At 44.2% G+C, this 22533-nt stretch overlaps 1 protein-coding gene across 6 annotated transcripts in view; it reads right to left on the minus strand.

Moving 5' to 3' along the window:
- Window positions 1-22533, minus strand: part of LOC140895078 (CD160 antigen-like) — a 64078-nt gene that overhangs the window by 12916 nt on the left and 28629 nt on the right. For 3 of the 6 annotated variants that reach the window (XM_073304302.1, XM_073304328.1, XM_073304336.1), the window contains 5 exons: window positions 14432-14537; window positions 9040-9132; window positions 6468-6788; window positions 3969-4028; window positions 1470-1784 (listed from right to left, as the gene is read on the minus strand). In XM_073304302.1, the coding sequence (XP_073160403.1) occupies window positions 1470-1784; window positions 3969-4028; window positions 6468-6788; window positions 9040-9109 (766 nt within the window). In that variant the 5' untranslated portion in view covers window positions 9110-9132; window positions 14432-14537. Of the gene's footprint in view, window positions 1-1469; window positions 1785-3968; window positions 4029-6467; window positions 6789-9039; window positions 9133-14431; window positions 14538-20774; window positions 21559-22533 lie in introns of those variants that run through there. The other 3 variants (XM_073304311.1, XM_073304321.1, XM_073304346.1) reach the window with 3 other exon arrangements.

Genomic DNA, 22533 nt, shown 5'->3' on the forward strand with positions numbered 1-22533 from the left:
GTAACTACATTGAAATCAATGTAGTTACTCCCCAGTAAATCAGATGTACCAGAGCAGGGAAGTGACCCCAGAATATTTCTATAGATCTTTTCCCTCCAAATAGGTGTTTTCGAGATGTCAGAACAGTGAGTCTCTGAATTCCCTGGAAATTCCCATACATAATCCCAAATCATGAGACCAGCATACAAATCATGAGATTCTTTAAAAAGATTAAATCATGTTTTTTAGTCTCTCTTCTGATTTTAGTCTGTCCTCTGCCCACCTCCAATGTGTGTGAGACAAACACAGTACCGCCGGCTCTTGCGAATGTGTTCAAAGATGATTTTGCCCTTGGCTGCAGGAACTCTTGCAAGAGCTGTTCCCACACAGTCACCTTTATGCCATTTTGCACTGAGTGCCTGCAAGTCCTTGTCCCTAGCTCTCGGCCTCCCAGGCCATGGCAGGTACCTGTTTCCATAGCCGCCAAAGTCTGTGCAGCTCTAGATGTGGCATTTCTCACTAGTGTGAAAAACTCATTAATGTCCCCTACTGCTGCTTTGGGAGCTGGAGGGACCACGTGAGGGACATTGGTGCTGTTATTAGTGAGACAATCTCTAATGTGGCTGCACAAAACTTCACTTCCCCATTTGAGCCAAGGAGTGATGAGGACGGGTGAGCAGGAGCTTCAGAAAGCTGGAGAGAGGGAGAGACGAAGGGAAGCAGCTACCTACTGGGGCTGGGGAAGAGGAAAGCAGGTGGCTGCTGGGAACATTGAGGGAGGAATCAGGAAACATGTAGCTGCTGGAAGTGGAAAGGAAGTGAGAAAGGGCACCAGCTCCAAAATCATGTGAGGGCAGGAGCTTTTCACATCATCATGAGAGCTCTTGCAGCCGAAGGCAAAACCATGGGACTTGTGGTCAAGTTGCAAGAGTTGGCAACGCTGGGGCACATGTAGGGATGTAGCTCTGGCTGATGCTCCCTGGTTATAGCTCACAGACACCCCCAGTCATGGAGAGGTGTCAGGGCATTGCCCGGTGTTACTGTGGTCCGACCTCCAAGCCTATAGCCATGGGTGGGGTGGGGAACTATGTATGAGGCTGCATCTCTATGAGTAGAGTCCAAGATGGAAGGGAGAGTGATCATATACATCCTGAATAGAATGGCCACAAACACAGAGGCAGCCCAGAGTATCCCTACAGGTCTCTGACTGAGGAGACAAACTCCTGGCCAGGTACAGAAAGCACCAGAGAGTGGGAGTGTCCCATCCACCTCTGGTCTGGCTGGGATGGGGATGAAGCTGAGGTGGCAGCAGGAGGAGCAAGGAGGCTGTTCCTTCCCTCCCTGCCTGGGTCCCACCAACCCTGGAATTTTGCCTGATTTTTCCACTCAAGCCCGTGGGAAGTGACACATCAGTTGCCCCCTGCCCATTACATGCTGTAGTTCTGGGCTGCACTCCACTGGGTGGGAATGTGACACAAGGTGTTTCTTACCTAACACACTCAGAGTGTAGTTCTGATGGAGACTTCCATCAATGTTTGCAATTTCACACATGTAATATCCTTCATCAGAGAGTCTCACAGGGTGAATCTGAAGGGTGGGGTCATGATCAGGTCGAGCTGCCCAGTCCATCCTCTCACTGCAATTTGTTCTGACAGTTTTATTTAAATCAGCCCTGTATGCTAATAAACAGCAAGCTCCATCCCTTAGTCTTATCTTCCATACTGCTGAGATAAGATTCACTAGTGACATATTAGAGCAACTCAGCACAGCCCTGTAACCAGTCACTGAAGACAGCACGACGTTATCTGGAGAGGATACAAGAAGGAAAGAAAAATGAAAAGTGTCACTTAGGATGCGATTACAGATGAGCAAATTCTGAATTCCCCTCAGATTAATGTTTCTGCTCTTGTACTCCATGGAAACCTCCCCATGAAGTAGATCCCAGGTCCATTTGGAGGTATTATCGGTGCACAGCTTTAAATAGCTAATTGTGTGAGGCGTGGGACAAAGATACTGATCAACAAGATTTATCTCTCCGCAGACCCATAGCCTCTTTTTGTGCCAGGCTATAATCACCATTAAATGACCTTTATTGGGATGAAGCCTGATTTGTATTCTCCCTTCCCTCCTGCTCAGTAATTTTATCATGGCCAGCCTGGTGACCATGAGATCATTGCTCTGGGCTTTCACCCAAAAGATTGAGTTTTAATTTCCAGGCTTGATCTCCCTTGATCAAAGCCAGCAGGATCTGAGAGCGCTTCAGAGGTAGCACGATCACCCCAGAGTTAAGGGGCATCAAAATAGGAATAACACTGCTAGGCTCTGAAGGGAGTCCCACCTAACTCTCCTCAGTCAAAGATCTCCATGATGTGGTAGTGCAAAAGGCAAATCTCTCATAAAAGACTAAATAAAGAGTTATGTTGAAATGTTAGAAAATTCTCATCCAAAAAAGCCATTTCAAAGCTGCCATAAGAACCAGGATGGTAAGAGGCAGTAACCTGTCACTCCTTCATTCTAGCAGGTATCAAAGTGATCATATCACTAGTTTACTTCACGCTGTTGCAGGGTGGCACCACTGTGAAGGAATTTGTGACAAGTAAACCTCTAAAATGTTCAGAAGTTCCAATAAACACCCCAACATTTGGACAATTTCAGATAAACACCCCAATTTATTTGATCTAGATGAATTACATGCATTAAATGAAGCCTCATCTTAAGCAGGTACAATTCCCACTGAATTTGGCCCCTGGGCAAGACTGGGCTGGAAATCTTATGAGGACTGAATTTTTCTTGAGATTTCCAATACTTTCTGTGTGTTTGGATTGCCATAGATATAACAAAAAACCAAACAAACATCCTAGCCCAACCCCAGCAGTTTAGTACTCAAGCCCTCTGGCAATACTTCAGTACGATCATTTCTTCTTCCAGCGAGAACAAGGAAATGCGTAGGAAACCAAAGCTGAAAAGGGATAAAGAACTGAATTTTTCAAACTTCAGAAGAGGTTTGGTTTCGTTTGGTTTGAGCCAGGGTTCCAGTCAGTTTTTATTTTCGTCTCAGCAGCCCACCCAGTTCTACTAGAAGCTCTGGCTGGGATGATTTAATTGGGGATTGGTCCTGCTTTGAGCAGGGGGTTGGACTAGATGACCTCCTGAGGTCCCTTCCAACCCTGATAGTCTATGATTCTCTGCACACGTAGCACTAAAATTTTACTTTGTGGATTCCGTCATTTAGTGGAAACATCTGAGACAATATGTAAAATTACAGAGTGGGTTTTGATACCTCTAGTGTCCTCCTCCAGCTCTTCCTGCCTTCACTGGGCCCAGTGCAACCCAGGGAGCAACTGCACTTACACAATCCCTCTGCTCCTCCGTGCGTAGGGTGACCATATTTCCATAAACTGAAAACTGGATGCACAGAGCTGGACCAAGTTGCCTGGAATTGCCACTCACCCCATCCCCAAAGGTTCCTCCGTGCCCCCAACTGAGCCAAGTAGCAGAGATGGGAGGTCGGGGGAGGGGGGGAGAAGAGGAATGGGTGTGGACTGGGATCTGGGCAGCAAAGGAGGGTATGAGTATATGAGTACTTTTGAGCTCAGAGCCAGGAGATGAATCTATTGGACTATGATCCAGCTAGTGGTACTATTCACCTTTGGGGACTGGGATAGCAGAGGGGCAGAAAGGAGGCTCCGGGTAGTGGGGGGACCAAAGAGACTCGAGACAGCAGCCCTGGGGAGGTGTGGAGAGGCTGGGATGTGGCAGAAGCAGGTGACTAGAGGCAGCCTGAGGAGGGAAAGAGGCCAGCTGGGGAAGGAGGGAGGGGGCTGGAGAGGGCTCTGGATACCAGCCCCAAAGGACAGGGGAGGCAGGAAGACCACAAGGCTGGGGTGGGAGCTCCAGGGTCCACATGGGGGGCATAAGGCCCATGGGGGGCATCCCATGCTCGGTGGCCCAGCACAAGGGGATGCTGCAGGACCTGGTGAGGCACTTACCAGCCAGGTTGCCCGGCAGGACCTGGGGCTCACAAGTCATGGGAATGAAGTCAGTGGTTTCTGAAAAATAAAAAAATAACGGAGCGTGACTTATTGGTAAATCAGTTTATCCTGGTCTTCCACGCGTCCTGTCCTGTGCGACAGTAGTTCAGGAACAGTTGGCATTATGACTTTACCTACCAGGAAGGAAAGGGAAAGGTGTATGGCAGCTCTTGTGCCTATCCTTCTCAGCTGAACACTCCCCAGAGTAGACACATTTAGAAAGACAACAACATAGGAAATGGCCGTGTTCCTGAGAGGAGAGGAGGGTGACATGTAGGATGGGAGAAGAGAAGACTGACAGCCACCTGTTAATTTGTTTTTACTTGTGGTGAATTTCCCATGTCCCATCCCACAGAAATGGGTAGTCTTGCAATTAAGGCACTGGACTGGAACTCAGAAGATCTGAATTTAATTTGTGACTCTGCTACAGACTTCCTGTGTGGTCTTGGGCAATCAATATCTCTGCCTCAATGCCCCATCTGTAAAATGGGGATAATACTTTCTTTCTTCCAGGCACTGCCTTTCTTGTTTATTTTAATTTTCTTTCTTGTAATTTTAAGAAGTTTCAGCACCTGTAATGTTTTCAAGGCTTAGTGGTTTGTGAGGAATTCACACCAGTGGGTGGTGGAACAAGTTCCATGAGATCAAATTTTCTCTTCCCCATTGTGCAATTGTGGTTGTGAGTAACGCAGGAGGTGGCTCCTTGGAAATCACCCACTTCCTCTCCTTTCTCCTACAGTGGCCCCTAATGCAGGTGGCCATGGGAGCAGCTCACAGGGACAAGGCCACAAAATCTGGCACTCAGCTTAAGCTACAAGAACGTGTCTCTCTAGACTCATGAAGCCATTAATGGATGCCCCTCCTTGAAGCAGTCTGTAGTCTTCTGTTGCTGCCCGGAGGAACTGAGAGGGGGAATAAGAAAACAAATGGGGGGGGACAAAAAGGTGGAAGAGGGAGGGGAAAGAGAGAGAGAGATGAGAAGGTAAAAAGAACAGAGAAGAAAGGCAGACAAGTACAGGACAGATAAAATACACAGGGAAGAATCTGGCCGCAGGGCCCCTGCCTCATTCAGTGCACAGGATGGACAATACTTACTGAACGATCACCTATTCTATATTTTGTTTTATCCTCATTGTTCAATGTGTAGCCACACAACTTATTTACTGCTCACTATTCAGACCCTGCTCTGAACACAGAATTAGTCATTTCCTGATGGGCTTTTCTAAGGTGCTCATCACTGTAGTATTGGAGTGCTTCACAAACACTCATTAATTTATTTTCACATTTTACAGATGAGACATCTGAAGCACAGAGAGATTAAGGTGAAAAGTATACACTATTTTGGGTGCCCAATATGAGATGCTTAGGACCTGATTTCAGAGTTCTTAGCATCATATAGGACTTTGTTCACTGAAAACCCATTGACTTCAGTTGTGGCTGTGGGCACTCAGCAACACTTCTGCAAATCAGGGTCTCAAGCTGGGCACCCAAAAATGAGGAACACACAATTAGTGACCACCCATGAAAAGTGTGGTTTAAGTGACTTGACTAGCATTGTACAGGAACTTTGGCAGATGCAGGGATAGAATCCATTTCTCCAGGGCAGCATTCAGCTGCATTAACCACCAGACCATTCTTTCTCTCTGCAGTCCCCTGCCTCCTTCACTACACAACTGAGTTTCATCTACAAAGCATACTACATCTTGTGTCCTGAATGAGGTGCAAGAATTCCTATTCTCGGTTCTGGTGCCTGGTGCGACAGGGTGCGTCTATACTTTGTTTTAAAACCTGCGGCAGCAAGTCTCAGAGCTTGGGTCTACAGACTCAGGCTCACACTACTGTGCTAAAAACAACTGTGTATACATTGCAGTTCAGGCTCTGAAGCCAAATCCCCTTCCCGGGCTTCAGAGCCTGAGCAGGCATGTCTACACTGCTGTTTTTAATGAAATAGCGCTGTCCCTATGACTAATGCTCGGGCTGTCATGAGAAAGATCTGGGTTTAATTTTCAGGCCTGGTCGCCCAATCTCCAACCCAGTAGCATCTGGGACCCTTCAAAAGGCAGCATAGTCAACCCCCGAGACAGGGACACGGAGCTAAAATAACACTGACAGGTTTTGAAGGGAGCCTGACCCAATCCAGGTTTATCCATGCTAGATAAAAAGGTGCATTTGTAAAATGTGATAGCAAACCTGCTTTAAAACCCTAACGTAGACAGGGCAAGTTGCATTAGCCACTCGAACTGAATGCAGATTAAAAGAGATGAAAGAATTCCAAACCTCTCTCAGGTCGGGACTGATGTGCATTTGTAAGGTGCTGGGATAGTGATGAGTGCAGATTTCATACTTCAGTAGAACATCCATCACCATTTTTATCCCCCTGGGATGCATTAAACAGCATCCAAAAGCAGATCTGTATTTAATATGCAGGAGCATACGTGATCCTGGTACCAAACTCACCTCTAAGAATAACCCTTATTGCATGGCTTTCATGGCTCAGGCTGCCCACAACAGCTCGGCAACGATACAATCCACTGTTACTCTGTTGAATCGACATAAAGTTCAGAACAGCCACATTCCCCTCTCTCCACACTGAGCGTCTTGTTGGCCCATCTTTCAGAAGTAGGCACTTCATCCCCTGTATCAAGCACCACTTTATGGCTGGCTTTTCTGTGCAGTACTTTACTGGACACTCTATACTCAGGGAGTCCCCAGGTTTGCCCTGATATTGGTAATTTCTTGGAACTTGAACTTCAACCATACAATTAACAGTTACATCACCTGAAAAAAAGAACAAAGGAACATTACACTATGAAATTCTGCCCTCTTTATCTCTAGCTGTTTATCTTAGAGCAGGGAGTATGAGGACAATAACAAGGTGTAAGTTTTAATAATATGTAATGGAGAATATAATAACTGCACTGAAACCCAAATGTTTTTATTTATCAATATTTCTTTAGCTGTTATGAAATTAGAAAAACACGCTGGGCTAGTTAACTTACTGGATTATATAAGTGTTTAAATGGTAGCGCAGGTAGATTACTAAATGGAATGACATCCTTTTTAGTCAGATCTTGCAGCTAGGTCTCAAGTTCCTTATTTTAAAGGTATTATTTTGTTTTGATTACCACTAGAAGTGGAAGGGCTGTAAAAAGACCTGCTAGATTTTATGATATGCTTATGTAAATTAAATACCGGATTCTGACTTATTCCAGGTTTTATATCATGTTATGTATCAAGGAAGTCCAATTAGATACCTAAATTTAGTTTTTAAAAGATTTTGCACTGCGCAAACATAAGAAAGAATACAGTATATTCAGGAAGTGGAAACATGATGTGACTGCAATGTAAGTTCAGTCAAACTCAGAAATAGGAGAGAGACATGAGGCCAAACTCAGAGATGAGTAATAGGGATTGACTACATGTGCAAGTTAGTGTGCAGTAAATGAGGGTGTGAATTTAAAGCATACTAGCTTCTCCTCACGAACTGCCCATGTGGACACTCTGATGGCACCCTCAAAGTGCTCTGGGGTGGTTTAATTTAATGCACTTTCAAATTGCATTAAGCTGTTGCGCACAAAGGCACTCAGTGCACAGTGTGCACTAGCTACTGCTGTCTTTTTCTCCCCCGCCTTGTAGACAAGCCCTAAGTGAGTATCAGGCTATGGATATGTCTGCACAGGCACAACTGCACCACTACAGCCACGCTGCTTAACACCCTTGTTACAGCAATGGAAGGGGTTTGCTGTGTTTGTAGCAAATTCATCTCTGAGAGGTTGTAGCTCGGTTAATGGGAAGAATGCATCCACAGTGGGGCTTAGTTCTATCTAACCACATCGCACAGGGCACAATTTTCTCTCTCTTTTTTTACAGCCCTGAGCGAATTCACACACACCTGAGCGATGTTGCTAGTTCAACCACTATTTTAGGTGGCCTGACAAAGCCAAGAAATTATTTAAATTAGCATAACACACACAGAGGGGACTGGAGGAATGTGTACATTATGCTGATTTATACTTGTTCTAAACTCTCTCTAACCTCTTAGGAGACAAGTTGGAGGCATGCTGGTGACACATTAACCTAGGCTTTTCTTAAAGCTACTTGGACTAGGAGAGCAAATTGGAGTAATTTACATGCTGAGAAGTCAGAGAAATGTGTAAACTACAGAAATCCCTTACTCTAATTTGATACATGTAAATTACAGTAACCTCTTGCTCTAACATGTTACAATTTCAAAATATCCCTCTAGGTTTGCAAGAGTGGGACTGGATGAAGCCCTTCCTCTCTTTCCCTCCATTACTCTGAAATCCATTGTATAGACTTGGCCTCAGGAGAACCAAACCTAATTCGCTGGGGCGGAGTGCCATCCAAAACAAGGACACCGAATTGCCTGTAGACCAACAGGGTAGGGTGACCAGATAGCAAGTGTGAAAAATTGGAGCAGAGGGGTAGGGGGTAATAGGTGCCTATATAAGACAAAGTCCCTATAAAATTGGGAAATCAGGTTACCCTACACCGGGGAGAGTCTGAGTCAGTGAACACTTGGAGAGGCGGTATGAAAAACCAAGGGCAAGAAGTTTGGAAGGAGAAGGAAGAAGGAACAGCTGCCCCAGCAGCAGCAGAACCAGCAGCTCTGAACAAGGGGCAGACAGACACCAAAGCACAGGGATGCAGAGTTTCACCTAAGAGCTACTAGATGGGGAGCCAGCTGCTGCACTGGTGACTGCAGCCCTGAGGGGACTCCTGCAGACATACATCATATCCCGGCCTCTGTTCCACAGCCAACTGCTCAGTAACAGCAGTAATGGCCAGATTTCAAGAAGTGCTCAGGACCCAGCAGCTCCCATGGAGAACAGTGAGAGCTATTCCATGCTGAGCAATCTTGAAAAGTTGGATAGAAGGGTCCAGATGCAATCCCCCACTGAAATCAGGGAAAGATTCTTTCCGTTGACTTCACTGGCAGCTGGATGAGACTCTAAGTTGTTAGGAGTAGTTAGTGAATTGCATTTACTCAGTGAACTTTCTCACTTACCTACCACTTGAAACAGTTTGAAAAGGAGGAGGGGGAGGAGAGTAACCAGAGCTGCCTGTGTTTCATACATCTTTCAGGAAAGATCAGGGTGAACTGCAGGAGGTAAAAATAGAGAAAAATCACTTGGACTCACAGGGAACTGTGCAATTTGTTCCCAAACTTTCCTCTGTAACAGGATTGCAACTTTAGTTATGAACTCTCTGTTGGCTTATCCAGGGGCTGAGGTGGGAAGGGAACAATAGGTTATAACTATGTTACCACAGTTAAGGCTTCCAAACAATCTTAACTCGGCCCTGAAGTGAAGCCATGTAATCAATGAGCACGCTGAAACAAATGTAGATCTTCTGTACTTAGAGGCTATTATTTTACGATTATGACTTCCTGTTCCTGTTAATCGCTGAGGTCTCGTTAAGACTTCCCGGTCACAAATGCCTCTCCATTTTGGATGCCCAGTCTGAGTCATGTGATTTTCAGAAGTGCTGAGCAACTGCAGTTCCCGTCGTAAACAACAGAAGCTGCAGGGAACTCTGAAAATCCATTGTGCGGTGTCTCATGCAAGGCATCCAAAACCTGAGGCCACTTTTGAAAATTGCGGCCTCTATATGGATTACAGTCTGCGAACAGGAATTGCGCTAGAGTGAAAGAAAGATGATAGTCCAGGCTCTGAATGAACCCAGAAGAGTTTTGCTTCATAACTCGAAACTTTGTGAAGCTGTGGGCCGAGACCAAGAAATATTATTTGTCCTCCACCATAAACACTGCCAGGAACAATCTAGCTCAACTGTTTCAGCTAGCTCATTCATTTGATTGCTGTGACAAGTTTGTTATCCTGAACTATAGTGACATCATTGGATAAAAATTGTATGAAACAATCTGCTGTGCCCTTAAAAATCAGTTTCATTTTACCTAAGACCACAAAAGGTGATATGCATTAACTATAATTGTATGTTTATTGCATGGCATCGCTACAGGACAGTGTTAAGGTTGTTTGGGTACCTTCACCATGCATTTCCAAACTTAAACAAGTTTTGATTTTTTGTAAGGTTAACCTTTACTCTGAATTTTCTGAGGTTAATACTTGGATTTGGAATAATTACAAATATCCAATCCCACACAGCTAGTCCTGCCCTGGACCTGATCTTGGGCCTACAGGTCAACATAAAAGTCATCACAATCCAGCTGCTGTCTTGGACAGACCATCACCTCACAAAAACAGGCTAAGGACACCATCCCTGTCCATCCTGGCTAATAGCCATTGATAGACCTATCATCCATAAACGTATCTAGTTCTTTTTTGAACCATGTTATAGTCTTGGCTTTCACAACATCCTCCGGGAAGGAGTTCCACAGGTTGACTGTGTATTGTGTGAAAAAATACTCCCTTTTGTTTATTTTAAACCTGCTGCATATTAATTTCATTTGGTGACCCCCTAGTTCTTGTGTTATGAGAAGGAATAAATAACACTTCCTTATTTACTTTCTCCACACCAGTCATGATTTTATAGACCTCTATCAGATCCCCCCAAGTCGTCTCCTTTACAAGCTGAAATTAATCTTATTAATCTCTCCTCATATGGCTGCCGTTCCATACTCCTAATCATTTTTGTTGCCCTTTTCTGAACCTTTTCCAATTCCAATATATCTTTTTCGAGATGGGGCAACCACATCTGCACACAATAGTCAAGATGTGGGCATACCATGAATTTATATAGAGGCAATATATTTTCTGTCTTATTAGCTATCCCTTTCTTAATGATTCCCAACATTCTGTTTGCTTTTTTGACTGCCGCTGCACATTGAGTGGACGTTTTCAGAGAACTATCCACAATGACTCCAAGATCTCTTTCTTGAGTGGTAACAGCTAATTTAGACCCCATCATTTTATATGTATAGTTGAGATTGTTGTTTTCCAATGTGCATTACTTTGTATTTACCAGCATTGAATTTCATCTGCCATTTTGTTGCCCAGTCACCCAGTTTTGAGAGATCCTTTTGTAGCTCTTTGCAGTCTGCCTGGGACTTAACTATCTTGAGTAGTTTTGTATCATCTGCAAATTTTGCCACTTGACTGTTTACCCCTTTTTCCAGATCATTTATGAATATGTTGAATAGGACTAGGCCCGGTACTGACCCCTGGCGGACACCATTATTTATCTCTCTCCATTCTGAAAACTGACCATTTATTCTTACCCTTTATTTCCTAACTTTTAATCAGTTACCAATCCATGACAGCTTATTTTGCTTAAGAACCTTTGGTGAGGGACCTTGTCAAAGGCTTTCTGAAAATCTAAGTATACTATATCCACTGGATTGCCCTTGTCCACATGCTTGTTGACCCCCTCAAAGAATTCTAATAGATTGGTGAGCCATGATTTCCCTTTCCAAAAAACATGTTGACTCTTTCCCAAGAAATTATGTTCATCTATGTGTCTGACAACTTTGTTCTTTACTATAGTTTCAACCAGTTTGCCTGTACTGAAGTCAGGTTTACTGGCCTGTAATTGCTGGGATCACCTCGGGAGCCCTTTTTAAAAATTGGCACATTAGCTATCCTCCAGTCGTTTGGTACAGAAGCTGATTTAAATGATAGGTTACAGACTACAGTTAGTAGTTCTGCAATTTCATAACTGAGTTCCTTCAGAACTCTTGGATGAATACCATGTGGTCCTGGTGACTTATTACTGTTTAGTTTATCAATTTGTTCCAAAACCTCCTCTAATGACACCTCAATCTGCGACAGTTCCTCAGATTTGTCACCTAAAAAGAATGGCTGAGGTTTGGGAATCTCCCTCACATCCTCAACCATGAAGACCAATGCAAAGAATTCATTTAGTTTCTCCGCAATGGCCTTATCGTCCTTGAGTGTTCCTTTAGCATTTCAATCGTCCAATGGCCCCACTGGTTGTATAGCAGACTTCCTGCTTCTGAAGTACTTAAAAAAATTTTTACTATTACTTTTTGAATCTTTGGCTAGCTGTTCTTCAAATTATTCTTTTGGCCTTCCTAATTATATTTTTACATTTCGTTTGCCAGAGTTTATGCTCCCTTCTATTTTCCTCACTAGGATTGAACTTCCACATTTTAAAAGATGCCTTTTTGCCTCTCAGTGCTTCTTTTACTTTGTTGTTTAGCCACAGCGGCACTTTTTTGGTTCTCTTACTATGTTTTTTAATTTGGGGTATACATTTAATCTGAGCCTCTATTACAGTGTCTTTAAAAAGTTTCCATGACGCTTGCAGGGGTTTCACTTTTGGCACAGTACCTTTTAATTTCTGTTTAACTAACTTCCTCATTTTTGTATAGTTCCCCTTTCTGAAATTAAATGCTACAGTTTTGGGCCGCTGTGCTGTTTTCCCCACCACAGAGAAAATTGCAACCAAAAATAGAGTTTTTACAATGGAACTAGCTCTAGCATCATTTACTGCTACACAGTGTATTTCACTAACATTTTCTTGATTATAGTAGCTAGAACACTGTTGAAGCCATAATAATAAATATTCTGTATTTCATTCCTTTGATTGGCATTGATGCCTCAACAGAAAAATGCCACTTTTAAATTTTTTAAAAATGAATTTAGTGCTGATAAAAGGTGCAGGGCTGGTACCCTTGGAGACTGAAGACTTTTATCTGCACAATAGGCACTGGCTCTGAAAGCTTCCCCCACATTACCACAATACCATGTCTCAAACCTGTTCTGGAAGCTCTGGTACTTATATGGCCCAGTTACCATAATATCTGAGTGCCTCATAATTCTTTAATGCATTTATCCTCACAACACCCCAGTGAGGTATGGAAGTGCTATTACCCCCCACACACACTAGCCTAGAAGGGGTTAATGAGGCTGGAAAGGGGCCAATTAACCATCTAGGTCACAGCTGAGGGGAATTAAACAAACCATGATGGAGCCAACTGAGAAGGAACAGGTGGGGGCTAATAGAAAGTCAGGAAGCTGCCAGCAAAAGACGGCTGCAGTGAGGGAGCCTGCAGCCACTCTCTAAACATTAGAGAGAGAAGGAGGAAAGGACAGGGTGTAGGAAAAGGCTAAGTGAAATGACAGCAAAGTTTAAGACGATACAGATCTTAGCTGCTGATTAACGGGTCCCTGTGCTGGGACCTGGAGTAGAGGGTGGGCCTGGGTTCCCTACCAGCCACTGGGGAAGTGGCACAGTTGGAGCAGTGAATGGGAAGACTGCCTAAGACAGTTTGTAGGCAAAGACTTTGATACCCTGGAAGGGGGAAAACCACTTAGTGACCTGGCTGGAGGGCCAAGCCATGGAAGAGAGCATCCAGAAAGTAAGAAAGAGAGCCATCAGGGCATGCAATGAGTGGCAGAAGGGGGCATCAAAACTGAAAAGAGCTAATCCCCAGAGCATCCAGTAGGAGGTGCCCTAGTGATGAGAGACCCCCCGTGACACCCCATTTTACAGATGAATGAGGTCTAGTCTACACTAGAAAAGAGTGGCTGGTGGAGCTCTACCAGCAAACCCTCCTAGGGTAGACGCAGCTTCTACCAGCAATAACTGTAGTTTTGTTGGTATAGTTCATACCAATTTCCCCAAATAACTACACTAGGGTTTTTGCCATTATAAAAATGTTGTAAAATATCACAACCCTAAGCAATATTACTACCTGGCTAAAAGTTTCTGGTGTAGACGTGTCCTAACTCCCTCCCTCTGGGAATGGCTGAGAAGGTATCACAGAATAGTATTCTCTGTACTCTTTCAGTACTTGGCTTTTCTACCAAGACTGGTGATAAAAGTGCCATTGCAAATTAAAGTTAGCTGTGATTATTTGTTATGGCATTAACACCTGTCCACTGGAAACTGATCTGATCCCATCAACTCCTTGTACATGGACCAAGAAAACTATTAATCAGAAATTGTTTTAAGCCAATACTCACTTGGGTTATATGCACTATTCCATGCGCATTTATGAGTCACCTATATTTATTTTTTAAAACTATATTGTCTGAGAACAATAAACAGAATGACCTAATTACATTTGGTTTAAGTCTGTGTAGGACCCAGAGCTGTCTCAACGTTTGATTTAAGACACCTCAATTCTCCCTACTTTCCATCCCGAGTGCAAGATGCACCTTTTAGACTTTGCCATAACGAATACAAGCATACCAGTGCATAACAATAAAATCCATAGACACATTTACACCTTGAGAGAAGAGAGAAGTATAGACGGCAACGTACGTGACAGAAACCAGTCACATCACTTCATGCATCTCTGAAAGGTGCTCAGATATCACCATGATGGACATGTTGTGCAAACCAAAATATAACAGAATCACATTGTAAAAGTAATAAATCATAAGAGCCAAAAGCAAGCCTCATTCTGCCTTGATTCCTAACTTCCTATTGTTCCTCTTACTATGACAACCCACCTGTTCTCGGCTCTATGCATCTGTCCAGAAACCTCTCAGCTCACAGATTCAGAATGTCCATTGAGAGTCACCGTCTGGTTAGCCAGATATTCCCTTTTCACTATGACTTCAGAGAAGATAAAGTTAAAGCAACTGATCTGCTACTTTGCACCAGACCAACTGCGCCTACTTAATGCAGCTCAAAGATGACACACATCAGACTGACCAGTACATCACAGGATGTGGGAAATAATTTACAATAAAGAAAATTAACCACAACTTGTTTTATTTCTATCACACACAACAGATAAGCACAAGAACAAACTAATGGCCGAGTCTCGTTTTCTAAGACAGACTAGAATATATATCTTCTGCCATACCTAACTTGTACCACTTGGCCATCGGCATGACAGCAGAACATAGATTCACAAAGGGACTGACCGTTGCAATGCCTAACTTTTAGGCAACTAGAAAACCACTGGGATTCACAAAGCCTGAGTTAGATACCCAGGCTCCCTATACAATGAATGGAGGGAGATGTGAATCCCATTCTTAGGCACCTAAGAGTCAGGACACTGAACAGGGAGCCACCTAAGCTAGACGATGGGAGGGGCAAACAAAAGGGTTGTCTCTTAAGCCCCACCCCTCGCAGGGGGCTTGGCACCTAAATCTGAGCTGGAGGGAGACACCTATATCGGCAAGCGTTATAAACACCTGTAAAGTCTCTCCTAGAGCCAAGCACCTAAGGCATTTCTTATGCGAGTGCTGGTGGAGGGAGGACACTGCCTCCTCTATAACCGTTAGTCCAGTGATTAGGTTACTTAGCCAGGATATGGGAGACCTGAGTTCAATTCCCCCACCTACCTGCGGGAGAAGAAAGAATTAGAGTAGTGGTTCTCAAACTGTGGGTCACGACCTGGGGTTGCCAGGGCTGGCTTAGACTTTCTGGGCCTAGGGCCAAAGCCCAAGCTTGAGGGCTTCAGGCCTGGGCAGCAGGGCTAAGGTTACAGGCCCCCAGGCTGGGGCAGTAGGGCTTTGGTTTTGTCCCCTGCCCTGGGGTGGCAGGGCTTGGGCAGGCTCAGGCGTCAGTCCCCCCCATCCTGGTGTCGTGTACTAATTGTTGTTGTCAGAAGAGGGTCACGGTGCAATGAAGCTTGAGAACCCCTGAATTAGAGCATGGGTCTCCCATCTCTCAGGTGATTACTGTAACTCCTGGGCTATTGGGCATTCTGATGTGGGTCTCTCTTGTTGAAGCTGGTCCCCTAACGTGCAGTTAGGCACCTAACTCCCTTTATGAATCTAGCCCGTAGTGTACGAGAAGCAAGGTTATAGACTTCACACCACAAGGGGTCAACTTTGCCCCTTGGGTACAGCGAGTGATTGAGAAACAGATACATTAATCCCTCCAAAAATTTGCAGCATCTGTTAGTTTAGCTGAGCAGGGACTTGCTGGAGTCCAATGGTGTTTCAGGTTTTTGCTTTGATGTAAGCCAGTGATGGAAGCAGAGTCGGACTGTCCCGCAGGGCTACAGAGAAATTTTCTGGGAGGATGATGAGGTTTCTTGGAAGTGTGGAAGAACCAGACCTCTGCCTACATGAACCATGCCACAGAGATGAAGCTGCACCCTGCATCACCTTCCCCAGCTACCACATAGCACCAGCAGCAGATGCTGCTGCAGCCTCCTCCTTCTTCCTCTTCCCCCTGCCTGTCAGCTGTCATGCGGTAGTGCAAGTAGGAGTGGGGAACAGAGGCGGCCTGTGTGACTGCAGCTGTATGAGACAGAACTCAGAAGTGAGGCAGTATCAGCCAGCACAATTTCCCTCTGCATTTCAGAACAAAATAAGGATACTCAAAAGTCCAACAAGTTCTGACGACAAACTTTAACTGAACACAAGCTAGACGCTCTGACCCTGCTTCACACTCAGTCAGCTCTGTAAATTGACAAGATCTTATCACAACTCCATTGTCAAGGTTCCTTCCCCACTCTGAACTCTAGGGTACAGACGTGGGGACCTGCATGAAAGACCCCTAAGCTTATTCTTACCAGCTTAGGTTTAAAACTTCCTCAAGGTACAAACTTTGCCTTGTCCTTGAACCGTATGCTGCCACCACCAAGCGTTTTAAACAAAGAACAGGGAAAGAGACCACTTGGAGACGTCTTTCCCCAAAATATCCCCCCAAGCCCTACACCCCCTTTCCTGGGGAAGGCTTGATAATAATCCTCACCAACTGGTACAGGTGAACACAGACCCAAACCCTTGGATCTTAAGAACAATGAAAAATCAATCAGGTTCTTAAAAGAAGAATTTTATTTAAAGAAAAGGTAAAAGAATCACCTCTGTAAAATCAAGATTGTAAATACTTTACTGGGTAATCAGATTCAAAACACAGAGAATCCCTCTAGGCAAAACCTTAAGTTACAAAAAGACACAAAAACAGGAATACACATTCCCTCCAGCACAGCTTATTTTACCAGCCATTAAACAAAAGGAAATCTAATGCATTTCTAGCTAGATTACTTACTAACTAACAGAAGTTCTGAGACTGCATTCCTGATCTGCTCCCGGCAAAAGCATCACACAGACAGACGAAACCTTTGTTCCCCCCTCCCGATTTGAAAGTATCTTGTCCCCTCATTGGTCATTTTGGTCAGGTGCCAGCGAGGTTATCCTAGCTTCTTAACCCTTTACAGGTGAAAGGGTTTTGTCTTTGGCCAGGAGGGATTTTATAGCACTGTGTACAGAAAGGTGGTTACCCTTCCCTTTATTTTTATGACATTCATCCTGACTTGTGGCATTAAATATCCTCCAGACTGTTATAGTCCCTCCAGAGAGTTGAGGAGATCTTTGAGGTGGTATTTCAGGAATAGGGCAAATCTGAATTCTCATTCTGCAAAGGCAATCTGGCAGGGCATTCTTGCTGTTCCCACACCTGACTTTGTTGTGTTCTTTAAACCCGTATCTTTTATTCTGGTCAGAAATATGGTAACTCTTGCACTAGGTTTTCAGCTGAAAAGTTGATCTTATCTTGGAATTCTTGTACAGCTTTTTCTCTGAAGGTTTTCAGGCCTAGGTTGGCTTACAGACCCCAACTCCACAGTATCTGAGTGCCTTCCAAGTACTTAAATTATGCATTATTTTCCCCTCTTCCAGTCTACAAGAGAAATAGCTTGAATAGTTCATATGGTGTTTAAGTGTTTGTATGTGTGGGAGTCTTTTGTATGCCTGTATAGAAACAGAGAAAACTGTCATATGTTCTGCATTTAGCTGTGGAAAGTGGTTAGTTGTGTGGTCATTCTTGTCGCTTGTGGGAGTGAGTTCCATCCTCTAGGTCCAGCTCTTGAAGGTTCTGTCTCTGATGTGCGAATCTCTCTCTACAGTTTTGCGGTTTCAGTAGAACATAGCTATCATCGGACTGCGTGGTCAGGAACGGGGGGGCACTCTCTCAGGTACCTAGGGCCCATCCTATGGAGGGTTTTGAGTTACATGACCGAGATCTTGAACTGGTGTCTGTATTCAATGGGGAGTCAATGTAGAGATTAGAAAGCTAGGGTGGTGTGTTCATGACAACTTGTGAAGCTAGGCAAACAAGCTGCTGGTTTTTGGAGCAGGTGGCTCTTTTCCAGGAAGGGTGGTTTCATTCCTAGATATGAAGAGTTACAAAGGCATCCCTGGGAGTCACAGATTGAAAAAGCACCACTACCAACTCTGGGGCCAAGAGAATGAGAGAATCTTCGGGACAGATGCAGCAGGAAGTAGACTTTTGTATTTTCTTGGATAGCCTTTTTGCCACCAACTGCTTCTGAGGAATCTAAATGTGCAAACCTGTACAAATGTAGAGGGGACCAAGGGATCCTCTCCCATAAGAAGAATAAAACAGCAGATGCAATTTCTTTCATTCAAGTATATGTGAAAATATTTCAAAACAAATAGTTCAATATTTATTATTACATTTGTTTTCCTTTTTGAGTGTGCTCTAAAAGTTAGGTCCCAAAACTCAAGTTAAAGGTTGTTTTGCCACATTTTCAGCTCAGTGGCTGGGCTGGCAGGACAAAGTGGAGACTTCATTTTAGTCGTACTGTTAATGAACCTCCACTACTCAGCCACCCTCATTCCCTATTAAACTTGCCCATAATGCCCTCCCCCGGTATCAGCCAGCTCTGCTGCCTTCCCCTTCTTTGCCTCAGCACCCTAAAAACACCTCACCTCTCCTCAGGTCTCCGCTTTCTACACACACCACCTTGGTTGCTAGGAACTCCCTCAACCCCAAATCTCCCATTCCTTCCTAGAAATCCCCCAGTGTGTGCCTCCTTCCCACTCCCTCTTCTTCATGGAAACTCCCCACCCCCTAAATATCACCCCACAGGGTCCACAGTGAGCTTCGTGGGCTGCAGCTGCTGACATCACCTATAAGGCAGGGAGTTGGAAGGCAGAGTCCTGGTACCTTATGTCTCAGAGATGGGGCTGCAGAGACCCACAAACTGGAAAAATCCTGGGGCCCAGCTTTTTGTGCTGGGTTCCATAGTTGGAATTCTGTCCACTGCTGCATCTGCTCCACTCCGCTGTCTGGTCCAAGGGTGGCAGCAGGCCATACCAGGAGGAACCAGAGCACTACCCAGCCAATAAGCTTATGCAGCCAATACAGCACCATAATTCTGTGTGTATGTACAAGTGCACAATAATAGTGTGACATGCAGAAACACTGGCAAGCAACTGAAACTTTACGGTGCAGTCTCAACACATAATCCGGGTCAGAGATCCAAATGCAATACCTCTCATGACAGGGGTCATTATCAACGCTACCGTTATACCTTCACAAACGAATGACAAATACTGTCCCTGGATCTTGATCGCTTCCTGATCAGACAGTCACTTGTTCTCAGAAGCAGTTTCTTTAGCAGTGGCACTCTAGCCCTGCCATACATGGAAGCCAAGAAGCCCCAACTGAAGCTGAGGCTCTCAGAGCTTTCAGGCTCCTTGTTGCACAACAGGAGACACCCCCGATTCTGGCGGGATTCCCACAGCTGTCCCCTACTGCAGGCAGCTGGCCACTGAAGAGAAATGTTCTGATTTTTCCAAACTGAAAATTTTTCAGGGTTTCCTGTCCACAGGAAATTTTGGAATTTTCTAGATATCATTCCAAATCAGAATGGAACTGGAATCTGCAGAATGGAAATTCTAAGTTTCTACCAGCTCTATGACAAAGTCTGTTCTTGGGAGATTATCATCCCAATAGTAAACAGAGATAGGTGGAGGTAAATAACTACCTCCACCTATCTCCACATACCAAGATGCAAGGAAGGCTGCACCAGGATGTAAAGGAACAAGTTTCTCCCCTTTCTGTCCCTGCACAGGCTGCCCACAATCTGGTCCTTTGTATTTTTATGTTGCTCAGTCCCGAAGTCCTCTGAGTACCTAACATAAATATCTGAGCACTGCATGGCCATTCATTTCTAAGTGGTCAAATAACTGTATACCCAAAGAGGTTTGGATGCAGATTCAGACACACATTCATGGTTTTTAGATGTTTACTTGAACTAAACTTTTCAGTGTTGCCCATCACTCATTCCCACTTACAGATCAGGTGCAAATGCATTTGTTTTGTATAGACCTTACATATATAATGACAGAAGCCAATCAGAAAAATTAAAAAAAGAAAAAAAAAGTCATAGGATATAATGTAAGATCAGTTGCTACCAGTCCCATGTTGCTAATTCTGAATGTAAACCATTTTTTCTACCTAGTAAAACTTCTTTTAATTCTGCCAGCTAGACAAGTATTGCATTTCTGTAATGGGGGGGCTCCCTATCCTTAGGAGTTTTTGGGGTCCTTAGTTTCACTTGTTTCCACCACAGGATTCCAGGGGTAGTGCAACTGTCAAAATGCAATTCCCATGTTCTCACAGTCGGCTGGCAACTAGGCACACAGGTATTCATTTTGCATGCCCAAGGCTCCAGCTTACAGATGACATTTTGATGAATGTTTTTGAAGCTTGGGCCTTAACATTTCAGACAAAGGTATTTATGGACATCCAAAGAGGGAGAAAATTTACTAAAACATGTTGTTCCCCACCCGTCTTTCTGCCTCCATTTTCCTGAGCGATGAAGACAATAAGAACTCCTTCAATTTATGAAGGCCAACCACAGAAAAGTAATTCAGCAACTCCGAGAGGAATCTGCAATAGGTGGATCAAAGCCAAGTCTTCCTGACAGAAAGGACAGAATTTTTGGAGCAGGTATATGTATGTGCTGCAGGACTTCTAGCCCCATTTCAGAACGGTCCCAGGATGCGTTAGATATTCTTGATACAGAAAATAGCTGAGCTAGGACTAGATTCTTTGCCTTTATGTTTTAAGAGAATTAACCTTTTTATGTATGTTCTGTACACTGTAATTCTGATAGATACTTTCCACGGTGGAAGAGTTAGTTGTGTTAACTGTCCCAGGCCTGGATGTGAGTTTGAGGTTATTCCCAGTCTGCAATACAAAGAAAAATCAATACATTAAGCATATTTTTATACAACATCCCAAATACAGACCAAAGTGAAATGGATGAAATCAGGACAATGACGTGTGAAGTTCCATCACAATTTACTCTGAATGAAGAGATGGAGCAGAGATGGTGACACTTGAGGGTAGAGAGAAATACAGCAGCTTAGTGAGGACCTGGTCCATGACTCAGACTCCTACACACATAAGTGTTGGAACTAGGGGCTCTGCCGCACCCCCTGACTTGAAGTGGTTTCCATCATATATACAGGGTTTGTTTGGTTCAATGGCTCTCAGCACTTCCACTATACAAGTTGTTCCAGCCCCCCTGCCTACATACTATGAGAATACCAACCACCACCACCACCATGTCGTAAATTACCAACCTATTACAGGAAAGAATGAGAGACCTGTTCAGTTCAGGCCCTGTAATCTCGTTCCCCTTCCCCATATCACCGTTTAGGACAGCAACATTTGCACTTGTCTGAGACTATATGACTCAGGACATGAAACTGTGGTGTAGCTATTGCTGGGGGGTTTGGGCCAAATCACCTCCTACTCAGACATTGTCCTTCCACCCACCTAGAATTGTTGTCAAGAGCACAGACCTTTAATGCAGGGTGAGCCCAGCAGGCATCTTTTCACAGATACAATAACTCTCCTTCACTTTGCAACAGCAACATGCAAAGCTGTTTATAAAATGCTGACGCTAACAGTATAACATAACTGAGGACATGGTGAAATTCTCTTGCTTGGGACACTCTGATGGGTCGCTGCCATCATTAAGCGGAATTTACAATGAATAGAAGTCGCTGTTTTACTTTCATAGTAACACTGTTGTCTGAGAAGCTGCACAGCCCATTGTGCTACTGATCAGACCCAGGGAGTCGGGAGTGGTACTAGCTACACTGGGTTAGGATCTGTGCATTCAGCTTTGCCCTTGCCAGGGACAGCTGATTGACCTCCAGAGTAACGGCCCAATAGTAACCAACCTGGAAGGAGATAAAACAACAGCTAGGAATAGGCAGCGAAGCAATTCAGCGTGTATCACTGCTACTGAAAGGCACTGGGAGCAAACAAACTGCAGAAGAGTGAGACAAAACAAAAAATCTAACCACAAAAATCACACAAAGGCATCTGCTTAAGCAGAATTGTTGTTCCCATTAAGAAGTAATCAAATAATATTTGGTGATTTTGCTTAAATGCTCTCTCTCTCTCAGGTTTCAGAGTAACAGCCGTGTTAGTCTGTATTCGCAAAAAGAAAAGGAGTACTTGTGGCACCTTAGAGACTAACCAATTTATTTGAGCATGAGCTTTCGTGAGCTACAGCTCACTTCATCGGATGCATACTGTGGAAACTGCAGCAGACTTTATATACACACAGAGAATATGAAACAATACCTCCTCCCACCCCACTGTCCTGCTGGTAATAGCTTATCTAAAGTGATCAACAAGTTGGGCCATTTCCAGCACAAACACAGGACTATTACGGAAAGAAAAATCCCCCCAGATTTTCCTTTAGTTCTATAGGTAGTCTCCTTGCTTTCGCATGCAAACATCCCTGAATAAGGAGATATTTCTTCATTTGTAATGTACTCGCTTTATGCCAGGTCCTGAGAGGAGCTGAACACCGACT

This window comes from Lepidochelys kempii, chromosome 1 (assembly GCF_965140265.1).
Source record: "Lepidochelys kempii isolate rLepKem1 chromosome 1, rLepKem1.hap2, whole genome shotgun sequence".
In the NCBI taxonomy this organism is placed as follows: Eukaryota; Metazoa; Chordata; order Testudines; family Cheloniidae; genus Lepidochelys; species Lepidochelys kempii.